This window comes from Camelus ferus, chromosome 1 (assembly GCF_009834535.1).
Source record: "Camelus ferus isolate YT-003-E chromosome 1, BCGSAC_Cfer_1.0, whole genome shotgun sequence".
Classification (NCBI taxonomy): domain Eukaryota; kingdom Metazoa; phylum Chordata; class Mammalia; order Artiodactyla; family Camelidae; genus Camelus; species Camelus ferus.
Genome location: NC_045696.1, coordinates 56,040,952 through 56,054,824, shown reverse-complemented (window position 1 = coordinate 56,054,824; position 13,873 = coordinate 56,040,952). Strand labels below are relative to the sequence as shown.

The 13,873-nt window shown below is 42.2% G+C and overlaps 1 protein-coding gene across 3 annotated transcripts in view; it reads right to left on the bottom strand.

Moving 5' to 3' along the window:
- The window catches only part of CFAP91 (cilia and flagella associated protein 91), a 70,843-nt gene that overhangs the window by 14,102 nt on the left and 42,868 nt on the right, over nt 1-13,873 (bottom strand). For all 3 annotated transcript variants that reach the window (XM_014564134.2, XM_032479943.1, XM_032479947.1), the window contains exons 11-16: nt 13,165-13,281; nt 11,659-11,730; nt 10,478-10,624; nt 7,412-7,633; nt 3,735-3,883; nt 3,067-3,158 (exon numbers count right to left, since the gene is read on the bottom strand). In XM_014564134.2, the coding sequence (XP_014419620.2) occupies nt 3,067-3,158; nt 3,735-3,883; nt 7,412-7,633; nt 10,478-10,624; nt 11,659-11,730; nt 13,165-13,281 (799 nt within the window). The remainder of the gene's footprint in view (nt 1-3,066; nt 3,159-3,734; nt 3,884-7,411; nt 7,634-10,477; nt 10,625-11,658; nt 11,731-13,164; nt 13,282-13,873) is intronic.

The following is a 13,873-nucleotide window of genomic DNA, read 5'->3' as shown; positions in this document are numbered from 1 at the left end:
GGTTAGAAAATATAAAGAAGAACCAGAGATGAAGAATACAATACCTGAAATAAAATGTGCACTAGAAGGAATCAATAGTAGATTAAGTGATACAGAGCAACAGATCAGTGAGCTGGAAGACAGAGAGCACTGGAAATCACTAAAGCTTTAAAAGAAAAAAGAAAAAGGAATAAAAAGAAACGAAGACAGTTTAAGAGACCTCTTGGACAACATCAAGCACATTGCATTATCAGGCTCCCTGAAAAAGAAGAGAACATATTTGAAAACATAATAGCTGAGAACGTCCCTAACTTGGGGAATGAAACAAATACCCACAGCCAAGAAGCATGGAGGGTCCCAAACAGGATCAACCTGAAGAGGAATTAACAGGGCAAAAATTAAAGATGAAGAGAGAATATTAAAAGCAGCAAGGGAGAAACAACAAGTTACATACAGGGGAACTCCCATAAGCTGTCAGCTGACTTTTCAGTAGGAACTCTGCAGGCCAGAAGGGAGTAGTCAAGACATGGTTAAAGTGATAAAAGGGAAAAACCTACAACCGAGAATACTCTACCCGGCAAGGCTTTCATTCAGATGTTGGTGAGAATGTGTTGAAAAGGGAACACTATTGTGCACTGTCAGAGGGAATATAAATTGGTGCAGCCACTAAGGGAAATGTAGGTTCCTCAAAAAATTAAAAATAGAACCACCACGTGATCCAGAAATCCCATTCCTGCATATATATCTGAAGAAAACAAAAATACTAATTTGAAAAAATACATGCACCACAATGTTCATAGCTGAATTATTTATAATAGTCAAGACATGGAAATCACCTTAGTGAGCATCAACAGATGAATGGATAAAGATGATATATATATATATATATATATATACACACACACACACACATATACACAATGGAGTATTACTCAGCCATAAACAATAAAATCTTGCCATTTGCAACAACATGGATCAACCTAAAGGTACTGTGGTTAGTGAAGTAAGTCAGACAGAGAAGACAACACTGTTATCACTTATATGTGGAATCAAAAGAATGAAATAAATGAATTTAACAAAACAGAAACAGATCCACAGACACAGAAAACTAGTGGTTACCAGTGGGGAAAGGGAAGCTGAAAGGGGCAAGGTAAGGGTAGGAGATTAAGAGGTACAAGCTACCATGTATAAAATAAATAAGCGACAAGGATGGATTGTACAACCCAGAGAATATAGCCAATACTTTATAGTAAATGTTAAATGGAGTATAATCTATAAAAATTTTTAATCCCTGTGATACACACTGAAACTTATATATTATAAATCAACTATACCTCAATAAAATTAAAAAATAAATTCATCCAAATAAATAAATCAATAATGAGACATCTCAAAACAATCTGAATTTAGTATTACTTAATTGGGGTAGAGTATCTATAACACAAAAGGCCCTAATGTTTGCTCCCTGTCCAGGTGGCACTTTTTATCTGAGGACTTGCCCTGCTTGCCCACAGACAAGTCCCACTGATTCCTTTCGCTCAAGCACCCGCCCACCCCCAGTACCTTCCCCTCAGAGCCAGGAGAAGCTGGGGGCAGGGTCACAAACTAGTAACTAGTACACACAGGATTTCCCCTCTCCTTCAGTTCCCTCAGGTGGAATTGATCTGAAGCAAGTTGACCTCACTTTGGACTGAGGAAGAGAAGAAAGGAGTTGCATATTTTCTTAAGGACCTGGGCATCAACAAGATCCCTTTTAAAATATAAGGTGACACAGAAATATTATAGAATCTGAAAACTAAATTTTTTTGGTAGAGGCATTATCATACATATGAATTAGAATAATCTTTTTTGTGGGGGCCATTTGGTGGTACATCAAAATGAAAAACACTCAAACCCTATTTCCAGTATTGGACTGCTAGGAATTTACTCTCAAAGTCATGGCCAGTATATACATTGCTGTTTATAGGAAAACACACTGGAAATAAACTAAATGCTTGTCGCTGGTTTAACAGTTAAAATTACAGTACAATCATGTCATGGGAAAATAAGACATTTCTTTGTTCTCTTCCAATGCATTAGAACTCCACCATTCCTTTCTCCCTGGTTAGGTGATCTGAAATGTTACACTTCTCTTAAACCTGTCTAGAACTCCCTTACAAACTCTAAAACCTCCTGAGCTCTCATTTCGCTTAAACATCGATCTTCTTGTTGCACCCTTCCCGCTGGGATCAGGACTGTCAGCAGTAGTCTGACAGAACTCCAGAAGAACATTCTTTTCTTAAACACTTTTTTTTCCCTCCTTCTCTATTGATTAAAAGCATCAATCTTTAAAAACATGCCACTTTTGGCAAATGGGAAGTGAGGATTATACTGAGATTGGTCCTAGCAGGAACAGAAGATACTGTGACTCAGGCAGAGCCGCAGAGGAGATTTAGGTCTGTCAGGCATCCCAGCTTTCAACACCTGCCTTTGCACGTGCCCTGCCTCCAAAAGGCTGCAACAGTGGGAAAACCCTGCATATTCTCTATGCTTGCTTTACGTTGAAAAAATCAAATCACAAAATATAAACTTATGATTATCAAAGGGGAGAAGAAGGGGAAGGGATAAATTAGGATGTATGGGATTAACAGGTCCACACCACTCTATATAAAATAGATAAACAACAAGGACTTACTGTAGAGCACAGGGAATTATACTCAGTATCTTATAGTAACCTATAATGGAAAAGAGTTTTATGTGTACATACACATTGCTGTATACTTGAAACTAACTCAGGATTGTAAATCAACTATACTTCAATAAAATGAAACACAACAACAACAAACCCAAATATACCTCTTCTGAGAACTTGGGGACTGCCTCTTAAAGGATTTTCCTACTCTGTCAAACTTCCTGCACCCATCAGTACTAATGGTGATCATGTTCTGGAATCAGCGTCAAGAGAACTTGATAAGCTTTGAAATAAGAAAACAGTGATTCTCCTCCAGCATTTTCCCCAGACCTCTGCTCAGGTTTAAATCTCTGGAATATTGAAAACAGTTTACATCTTTAAAAAGATTATCAAGTGAAGCATTGACTTCAGCTTACCTTTTTCTTTGACAAAGTCCTTTTGCACCTCTGGGATCAGGAAACTATAAACCAACTCGGCAACAATCTCCTCTGACTGAAGCTGAGTTCGACTGAAAAAATAAAAAACAAATTAAACTAGTGCTTTCTTTGTTGCCTTACTTGCGCTGCTGATTTATACTTAGATCCTCCTTGCCTGTAGTAAGGAACTCCACTGCTCAAGTCCGACTCCTCCCTTTTCCTTAAGTGATCTGAAATATCACATTCCTGGTGAGCTTGGTTAACTCCATGGAAAATTCAAATTTGACCCCATCTTTAATTTACCCTGCCTGCTGGGAGGGGAGTGTTAGAGATATGACTTACACAGGGAAGCCAAAAACCTTGGGGTGAAGCCCAAGTGAAGTTGGATATACTTACATTGCTCTCAGGCTTTGCAATATTCTAAAAGTAAGAAACATCAGAGTGATCCAGATTGCAGGGGAAAGCTGAAAATTCTATTCCCAATGTTCCTACCATACAAAGGTACAGGTCTGTGGGCTTCCAGAGAATTACGCTAATAAAACAACGCATACTGATGCATGAGTAACTTATTTATATCTCCTTGGTGGTGAAATCTTAAGTTCCTGAAAAATACACATGAGTAACAGCAGATGGGCGTCCACCCTACCATCTGTCCCCTTGGTACACACCGGCTTTCCATTTCATAAGCAATGTCATTGATTTCCTGAGCCATCTTCTCTATTTCTGCCCTGGCCTGTTCTTCTGCAGTATGCTCTTCCGTGTTCAGTATTATGTCCTCCAGATAGGAAGTTACAGTACTTTGGTGAACTTTAATCACCTGTAAAACCCAAAAATACCCCAGTGACTGAGAATAGGAATGCTACTACTGTAAACAAGACAAGAAAAATGTGCAAACATTGGTCGACTTTTTTTAGCACATCTATTTCATTAAGTTAATGAAATGGGTCAGTACCCTCACTGACCACCCCTTTTCTTTACTACAGATAGTCAATCTTTTTCTAATCTACCCACTTACCCGGCTCTGGGCAGCCCCCACCCATCTGCTTCATTTTAGAATTATGAGTCTCAGTTTGGGATGGGCAATACAATACTAGAGAAGGGTCATGGGCTTACATCAATAACCCTGCTTTGGATCCTGGCTTTGTTCTTACCAGCAGTGTGACTTGCTTAAACTACCTAACTGTGGCAGAGATCCAGACATGTATCACAATGTCCTCTCTCATTCCTCTTAAACAATAGAACCTCTGGATTTTAGCTGAGCCAACAGGTGCCTAGAATAAAGACCACATTTCCTAGCACCATAGCTCTGGCAAGGGAATACATGCAGAAGTGATCTGTGCACTTTCCAGGAAGGATTCTTAAAGGGAAAGAACTAGCTTATTTTTTCCCTCTCTTTTCATTTTTCACTTCATGGGGACAAAACACAGGGATACCCATCATCTTAAATTGCCGTAAGGGTCATACCCCAGTGACAGAAAAACAGAAAGCTGGAAGGATCCTGGGTCTCTGATGAATTTTTCGAACCATCATCTCAGCCCTGAACTGCTTCTTTTTAAAGCATTCTTGAAATTGTGAAATAGAATGGACATTTAGAAAAATGCAAAGGGCATACATGTACAGTGTAATGAATTAGGGTCAGGCCACTGCTAGGATCCCAAAGGTGGCTGCGGGCTCTTCCTGACCACAGCCCCCTTCCACTCTCATGAGTTTACGGTAAAGACTTCCATTTTTAGAGTTTTGCTCCCTAACTACGCGACCACAAACAATGCAGTTTAGTTTTGCCTGTTTTACAGGTAGATACACAGGAAGTTTCACAAGCATCAAGGGTGTCGCACTTAGTTTTGTATGCATTCTGTCTCAACAGATTTTGAGCTTTTAGGGGGAAGGGCATTTTCTATTTAATATCTGAGTATTTCTTTGTGTCTCAGATGATGCTTGGGACTCAGTAACAACTCAGCACCTGTTCCTTGACTAGCACTGCAGCAGGACTCTAGGTAGCATTGTTGAGCATATATTTACTTGTAAAACACCGAGACCTTACCCTTGAAGCCCTATGCCTTCCTATGGGAGAGACCCAATGACCAGCTCGATACTGTATCAACCAACCAACCCAAATGTATTTTCTCAATGTCTGTTATGTACAGAGGGCTATGCTGGCGTGTGGAAGGCACGAGGGGATGTACCGTCTGCCTGCTCCCATGGAGACTACAGTCGTATTCAGGACACTAGTCACAGCTACATGGAACGAGAAGCTGAGTCTTACAGTTCAGAGGTGGAAAGTGTAATGTGAGCTACTTCTAGCAATATATGAACTTATGTGTTTACAAGTATCTGTACAGGTGTGTATGTTTCTGGACACACCTGAGCTTGTACGTGCATGAGTGAGTAAGGGAATGCATGGGTGGCTCCATGTGTGTCTGTGTGTTCCTCCATGGCTTTGCTAATATTGTGCACATGTGATTATATTTGTGAATATGCCTTCACGTACTGACGTGCAAAGTGTGTACGTGTTTAAATGTGAGTCTGACTTTCCGTACCTATGTTTCTCAATATCTATATGTTAGTTTTCTGGAAATTTACTAATGTATCCATTTCTGTGTTTTGGTATATTTATGTGTAAGTATATTTATCTTTAAGAGGGTCATATGATGCGAGATAGGGAATTTAAATGACGCTAGGGTCCATAGGTGGATAGGTTCTTTACATGAATGATCCTTAAATCAGGCTGGAAGGGTCCTCTTAACCTTTCCTTGCCCTTCCTAGACATGCTGGCATTCCCACCTAGAAGATACCTTCCTAGAAACCTTTCACCAGCTTCTTCCTTCCTGTGTTTCTGAGTCTAATGGTTCCTCTGTCCCCTTCCTTTGATTCTCACTCCCAGCTGGTTCCTCCCATCCCAGCTGGTCTTTCCTTAGTGATGTTAGGTAGGGGAGAGTAAGTTCTGGTTTGCTAAAAATTGCTAAATCTCAGTAACTCTTTCTAAAGAAAAATGTGCTAAGACAGTAGGAAGCTAGAATGTGAATTAGTATAATAGGCTGTTTCACATTGTGGATGATCTGCCACTCCAGTTAAAAAGCTCAGCTTGACAACATACAAGCCAAAACTCTTTAAGCTGTACTGAGGATGGGAAATCTGTTAAACTTTTATCAATGTTTTAATTTGAAAAAACACACATCAAATACCATTCATGGATCAATCCTAATTCCATGGCAATTGGGTAAATCCTTAAAATCTCAGATCAAATAGAAAGACCCCAAGTTGGTGCAGCATGTTTTTAAACTGAGGAGCCCCAAAGCATCCACATATACAACCCTGACAGCCTCTTGGACAGGAATGTTAAGTTCCAGATTGGCCCTTTCTGTCTTTCCCAGCTGGCCCACATCTGGTCCAAGGGAAACTCACAGCCTTGGCCTTGACCTGTTCTGGGTGTGCCCACCACCCCTCCTGGGGGTCAGACACCCTAACTGAGAGGATGCATATCATACTCTGAGCCGGGGAAGTACTCCTCCCACCTCTGGGTGTGTTTTTTAGTGGGTATTAGTCATAGCACAGCTCACTTTAAAGAAGTCTTCCTCCCAGTCCCCTCCAATTTTAACACTTGAGCTTTTAAATTCTTGATGAGGGCGGGAGGGCTTTGAGATATTACTAGTTCCTTGAATTTCCTCTGAAGTTGCATCTTGGTCACTTTGGAATTTCACATCTACCGGGTCTTGGTCACAATTCTAATTCACCATCCTGGCATTCCTGACTCCCAAGTTTATATCTTCAGTCAAACCCTCTCTTCTAAATTCCATCTTGTATATCCATCTGCTGAAATGACACCTCCACTCAGATGTCTCAAACTTAATATAAATCAGACTCCTGATTCTGCTCATAAACTATTCCACCCTCAGATTTCCCGCCTCAGAAACCAGAACCATCCTCTCCCCACTCACTCACACCAAAACCGGACATCCTCCCGTTTCTCACTCTGGCCTGAACTTCGCCACGTTCCTGGTCTCATTTCCACACTGTCCTTCCTCCAATCTGCTCTCCGCACAGCAAGCAGAGTGACCTGTTCAAAATGTGTCACCGGGCCCCATTTATTTCCTTCACAAAACGTATCATGTTTTCTGATCCTACACTTATTTGCATGTTATATAGGACTTAAGCTCCAGGAGAGAAGAGGCCAGGCCTGGTTTTTCCCTCCAAAGGATCCCACAGTGCCTTTGCACAGTGCTGGGCACATTGTAGAGACTCAACACGTATTTGGTGAAAACAATGAGAAACAAAAAACACGCCATTTCATATTACAAGTTGCCTTTGGTTTGACCCGGTTCCTTACAGCTTCCAGACATGCACTTGCCTCCTTAAATATCAGGTCCTCCTCCTGCAGGCGCCGCTGCTCCACCTGGCGCCGGCCACTCTCCTCGGCTTCGCGCATCCTCCGCTGCCGCTCGGCCAGCATGGCCAGGGCGTGGACCCTCCTCTCCTCCTGCAGTCTCACCAGCTCCTTGGACAGGAAGTCAAACATGTCTGCCAGCACCCTGCCTTCCAGTCCGGCCAAATGGTTTTCAACCAGTGACACCTTAAAAACAGTAACAGAATGATGAAGCTACAGATTCCACTAAGAATGGTGATTTCTGAGACAGGATGCTTAGGTTACCCTTGCCAGTCACGTCACTTTCAGAAGGCACTTCGTTTTTACAAAGAATATTATCTCCAGCCTGGCCCCATCCCAAGGGTTTTACTGGGAAAACTTATGTTACAAACTCAGATGTAAGAAAGCAGATTGCTCCGTCAGTCACTGATGGAGGATAGTCTTCAAATTATAAAGAGCATTTAGTAAAACACAATGCTGTAGATCAACTATTCTTCAATTACAAATTTTTTTTTAAAGATTTAGTAAAACATTTCTGTCAGCGTCCACACAGAATTTTTTTCTCTTTCAATTTAACTCAGAAGGTCAGGTGCTTGTGTCTCCCCAGACGTGAAGGGAAAGGTCAAGGTTTTTATTAAAAGGTAATATTGGAGTTTGATTAAACAGACCTAGAAATTCACTCATGATACCTTTTAATTTTTCAATGCTTGGTCCTTTAACACAAGTTTGGGGAATTTTAAGATCTGAGTAACATGAAAGTAGAATACCTTGGTACTTTTTATTCTTTTAAATAACTTCAAAGTCATTAAAACTATCTTTGATCCAGAGCAGGAAAAAAGCCTATATGTCTACGTAATCACCAAGGTACAGCAGGGCCTGGAGCTCCTGGCCAGGGATAAGCCCCAGGTTGTCACTCTGCCCTGGCCCTGGCACATGGAAAATAAAGGAAAAGTGTTTAAGATGGTGTCGTGTGCCCGCACTGTCCTCAGGGACAAGGGGGTTGAGCCCTTCTCCCCGGCACTTGCTGCTGTCACACTGAAGGTTTTCCCTCTGCTCTTAGTCCCCCTCTGGTGTGTATCCGAAGGGAGGACCACACGGGTCTTACAGGTCTTACGGCCACTGTGGGAAGTTGGCATTCAAGTGTGGTTTTAGCCCCAACACCCACATCCTCATCCTTACCCACCTCCTAGCCCACACTTTCTTTCTTTCTTTTTTTTAAAATGGAGGTACTGGGGATTGAACCCAGGACCTCGTGCCTGCTAAGCATGCACTCTACCACTGAGCTATACCCTCCCCCAAAAGGTCACACATACTTTCTAAGCAGCTTGATGTATAAAATAGGGCGAGGCGGACAGAAAGGGTGAGACTAAGAGTGTGTCAGTACTCCTTACATTTGTGAACAGCAGTCACTCAGCCCACAGACCACAAATGGATTTTCTCCTTGTCTCTGGGATCACAAGCTCCCTCACTTGGTGGTGGTGGTGGTGGGGGGGCAGATGCAACCTTTAAAACCCCGAGATGGCTCCCTGTTCTGTCCAGCCTCCCCCTCAGCAAGAACTTTGGGTTTGCTCAGGTAGTACAATCTCATTTGAAAATTAAGTAAGAATATTTAGGAAGGTGATTCTGCTGTGACCATATCATGTAGTACATTATATAACTGGGAACTGTGGAGTTTCTGGACTGTTTCCACAGCAAATACAAGGGAAGGAGAAAAGGAGAGGACCAGCACTGCTGTGGGCATGTGAGCTGCCCGCTCCCTCGGGTGCCTGCGTATCCTCGGTGTGTCCAGGTACCGCTGCAGGTAAGCCGGGCGAGTCTGTGGCTAAGTGACAGCTCTTCCCTTTAAGCCCTCTTAGTTGACATGATGTCTGTCAGTCAAATATTTATCCACTAAACGGCGTAGGGTAGCTGAAAATCCTGATTGGCTGAGCTGCAGCTGCTAAAGTCTAGAATTAGAAACCTTGAGGGTCCAAGGATGGCATTTTTCCATCCCCGGGCCTGGGTATTCTGTCTCTAGGGCATTCTGCTCCGTATCTGAAAAGAAGTGCAGCCTGGCTCCATCATTTCCAGGACTCTTAGACCCCAGGATTCAGAGACTCCATTGTCCACATTTTCTTCCCCTTTCTCTGGTCCATCTGTTGGGTCTCACAGCTCATGGCTTTCTCCCCTACCCCCAGCTTCCATCACTCAGTGACCATCCACAGCCCTGCTGTCACATAAAAGGAATAAAGAGGTGCTTGTTTCTGAGCCACTTACCATTTGTTCTCAATTCCACAGCACAAGGTATGTGTGTTACTAAACGCGGGTCATAGTAATTTTGCTGTCAGTTTACTTTCTTGTAACACTAAACTCCGTGCCAACTCATCCTTTTTCACACTGATTTACAGATAAGTGAGAGATAGTGAAAGCAGACCAATGCTGTAGTCAACAACATTAAATGCTGCGTGTATACAGACAAACACCAGAAGAAAATGGGAAGCACATTTACAGTTGTTGGGTTAGAGCTGCAATTACCAGCTATTGTCAGTCACACAGAGCTCAGTGGACCTGATGAAAGTCCCAGAATATCATACTAACGTATTTAATATGCATTTCAACCAGCATGAGCTATCTATGCCTCTAATATGCAAATATAACCAGCATGCACAGCTCAAAAACTCACACATGAGTGTGGATAGTTTTTAAAATCTCATTTCTCACTTTTTTCTTATTGCTTTTATTACTAATTCATTCTGCTGGGCTCCCACTGAAATACAATAGAGTCACCAAATATTTAAGAAAAATTGGAAAAGAAAACCTTTTTAAATTGTGGGGATCTTTTCTTTTTTGCAAAAACGAAAATAAGAGCATATTCAATTCGAGGGGATGGGGACCACACCCCATTCAAATTATGGACTGCAACAGCACTGATAAAAAATGCTGCCAGCGCTAGAGTGCTGGGATTGTGGGGGCTGTTTCCCTTTCATCACTGCATTTATTGTTACTGTGATGTTGCCTGCACAACAGCAAAAATCAAGGGAGAAAATGGGACAAGAAAGGAAAGGAAACCACCTTGTGCTCGTGCAGGTTCCTCTGCCGCTGCAAGGCCAGGGTCACCTGCTTCTCGGCTTTCTTCACCAGCCTGTCATCTTCTTGCAGCGCGTGGCTGGTGCGCAGCTCCTGGATCAGCTCCAGCCGCTTCTCTTTCCCTTCAAACATCTGGATCAAATCAAACCAGAGACAGACTTGCAAATCAGCATCCCCTGTGCCAGGCACAATGCCGCGCCTGCAGGTGACTCGTGGGGCACTTGTAAGTGGTGGGCTCCATTCTGCCTTTTGCTCCTTCCCTAAGAAGCCTGGGGATGGTATTTTTCGTGGTCATATTCTCTTTTCTGAGAGATCTGCCCCTGGAGTGGAATACACAACCTGCTGTCTGGACTTAACTGTGGCGTTTCTCCTGGGGAAATACCGAAAGGAGAGGAAAGAGTAATGCTGAACACAAAATGCTCACGCCGCTTCCCTGGACTTAGTCACCAAAGCCGAGTCTCTTAAGAGTTAGGGCTGTCTGGGGAGAAAAAGCATTTTAGCCGGGGCTTTAAATCAGTCCGTTTTTAAACTGAAGCGTGTGCGTGCTCTAGCAGCACAAGTCATCTGGCTAAGGATTTACCGTCAGGAAGACCAGAGTTGAATTTGCTGGCAGTTAACATAATCCCTCTCAGACTCACATTACTCACCTGTAAAATGGATAACCGACAGGAAAAAAGTGAGATGATATATTAGAGCAAAGAATATATAATGTGAGCCTATGGTAGGGGTTCAAAACTAGTTATTGTTCAAAGGTAGTTATTATTACTTAGCTACTTCATGTATTATTCAGGTATTACTAGGTATATGCACACTCAAATAACTGTATTATGACTTTGGAAAAATCAGATAATCCACTTGGTTGGTGATGTTTTCACAGTCAAAATTCAGGTATGAAAGTTGCTAGATTCAGCAATTCCAAGGAAGACATGAGTTTCACACTGCCTTGGTTACAACTGTGGCAAACAGCGGGCAGGGCCTTCCTCTCCTTGACACTGTGCCCTTACCTGGGCAAACTACAGCAGCAGGAGGGAATGGGCGGGTAAAGTTAGTTCCGTAGGACGGCAGAGTGCAAGAGGCAATTCACCCCCAAGGAACCAAGCACATTCGCATTCTGTAAATCTATTCACAAAGAAGACGAGCAGGGCCAGTGGCTGCACCCTACACACCATGTTCTGAACGACTCTGCCCCGGAGTAACTTTTGAAGGTAGATCACAGCCATTTCTATATCTTCTTCTTCCTGAAAGAACAAAGGGAGAACCAAGCAGTTTGAGAACAGCACAGTTAGCATCAAATACTTTTCTGAAGATTTATATAAAAAAAAGTTTGTATCTAGCAAAAAGCTAGATGCCAGAAGGATTGAGAGAGAAATAAAACATCAGCCCTCCCCTCATTAAACATAGAGGATTTTACATGTTACTTATAGTGTTGTTAAAATTCATTATTATTTTTTCATAACTATCATTAATTATATCAAAAGCAAAATATTTACCCACTGTCATGCTACCCGTACAAATTAAGCCATTTTTCTTTTCTCTATACTTCTTTCCAGCAAAATCTTTCTTGAAGCAGTAAGTACTACAAATAACATCTCTTTTGCAATAGTTGTTTCATGTTTGCTCATGAGGAGACAATACGGGTGGTCTTATATCAGAGTCGAAAGTGAGGTGCTTCTCACAAGAATTTAGCTGAACTGGTAACATCAGAATATAGTGGACAAGATTAGCCATCTACAAAAATCACCTTAAGTATGTGTCAAAAGCAGGAAGAGCTGAGTCTGACTGCAAAAGAAATCAACAGTGGACTCAATGGAGTGAACACACGTGAAACAGAGTGTCAACCACAGGCGCTGGTCGGCACAAAGTCTAGAAAAGGGATGCTGCCCGAGCACATCGTGACCAGTCAGCGGGAGCATTCTGGTCCCTCCACAGAGACGAGCCACCAGAGGTGCTACTGAGATGTCCCGTCAGCTTCCTTCCCGCGGAAAAGCACAGCCACCTTCTGTACAATCTGGCTTCTTGTGAAGACTGCCCTGTCCTCACAAGGACAGGGAGGTAACAAGCTGACCTGCCGAGAGGAACATCCCGATCCACCAGGCAGTTCTATTTCTCTCTGTAAAGTAACAAATTTGCCTTGTGGCATCTGGAGCAGTTTCTTGTGGGTTTGGTCTGAGTCAGTCCTTTAAAACCTAATCAACTCTGGAATGTTGTCCGAACTGAGTCTGGGGCTCCGCGGAGGTGAGGTATGGCCCTAGTCAGGGGAAGCCTTCTGAGCCAGTCCTACCCTGGAAGCCAGCCTGTCTCGATGGCACCTCTGTATTTCATTCCTCTCTAAGTCCAGCTGTTCTCTGCTGCCTCTGCATGTGGGAAGATGGTTATGGGAACTGATCATTATTCAATCTTCTTTTTTTATTTAACAGATGTGACGATTGCCTCCTGTTGCCTATTTTTCTTGGGAAGATTTTATTCTTTGTGTTTTTATTCTTGAAAAGGATTGAATTTAGATTTCATTTCATTTTGCTTGTTTGTGTGTGTGCGTTTAAAACAGAAGGATAAAGGAAACATCAGTCAAATCTTGGGATCTGTTATGTTCGATTTTAACCCAAACCATCTTGAGAATAAATGGGTGGCAACACTGAATTTAGCATTTTAAATAAAAGAAGCTTCACACTTACATTGGAACTCATCTCCAAGGTTGGAGTTGGCAGCCGAGGTTGAGGCACTGGCTTTCTCTGAAGAAAGCGCATGGGTTTCTTTGTTTCAAGAGTCTTATTCTTCTTTTCCAACAATGCCTGAAATAACACCAACGAGTGCCATGTCTTGCCTTTGTATTTTCTCCCACTACCAGATCCAAGTCACAGATCTGGTATCAATCAGAAATAATCTTCTCCATGGCCAAGCTAGGGCAGTTCAAGAAAGTCCAAACCAGGTGTTTATCTCTCCCAGAGGATGCTATGATAGTCCCATGAATAAGTTAACCACAGAACAAACTTGAAACATATTCTAGGTGTATCCATTTTAATCAAAAGTTTTCATTTTTTTTTTTAAGTTTTTAGAAGGTTCTGTCATGTGTCAAGCAAAACCCCCAACCCCTATTCTTCCACGTGAGCTAATCTGCTGTTGTGAATGACTGTCTGGGCAATAGAAAACTGTCCCGTGTGGCAAATGGCTGAAATATTCAGCATGTTCTGTTGTCATGCGGGAACTGATGGGCATTAAATGGTAATTATTTAAAAGTAAAGAGAACTTTATTTTGAGCTTAAAGGCCTGCAAGACAAGATTTTTGAACTTGGTTCCTTGTGAAAGAATGTGTGTGTGTTTCTATTTCAACATGCACTTCATTTTATTTTTTTTTAACTTTTGATCATCAAAAGTCCTGCCAAA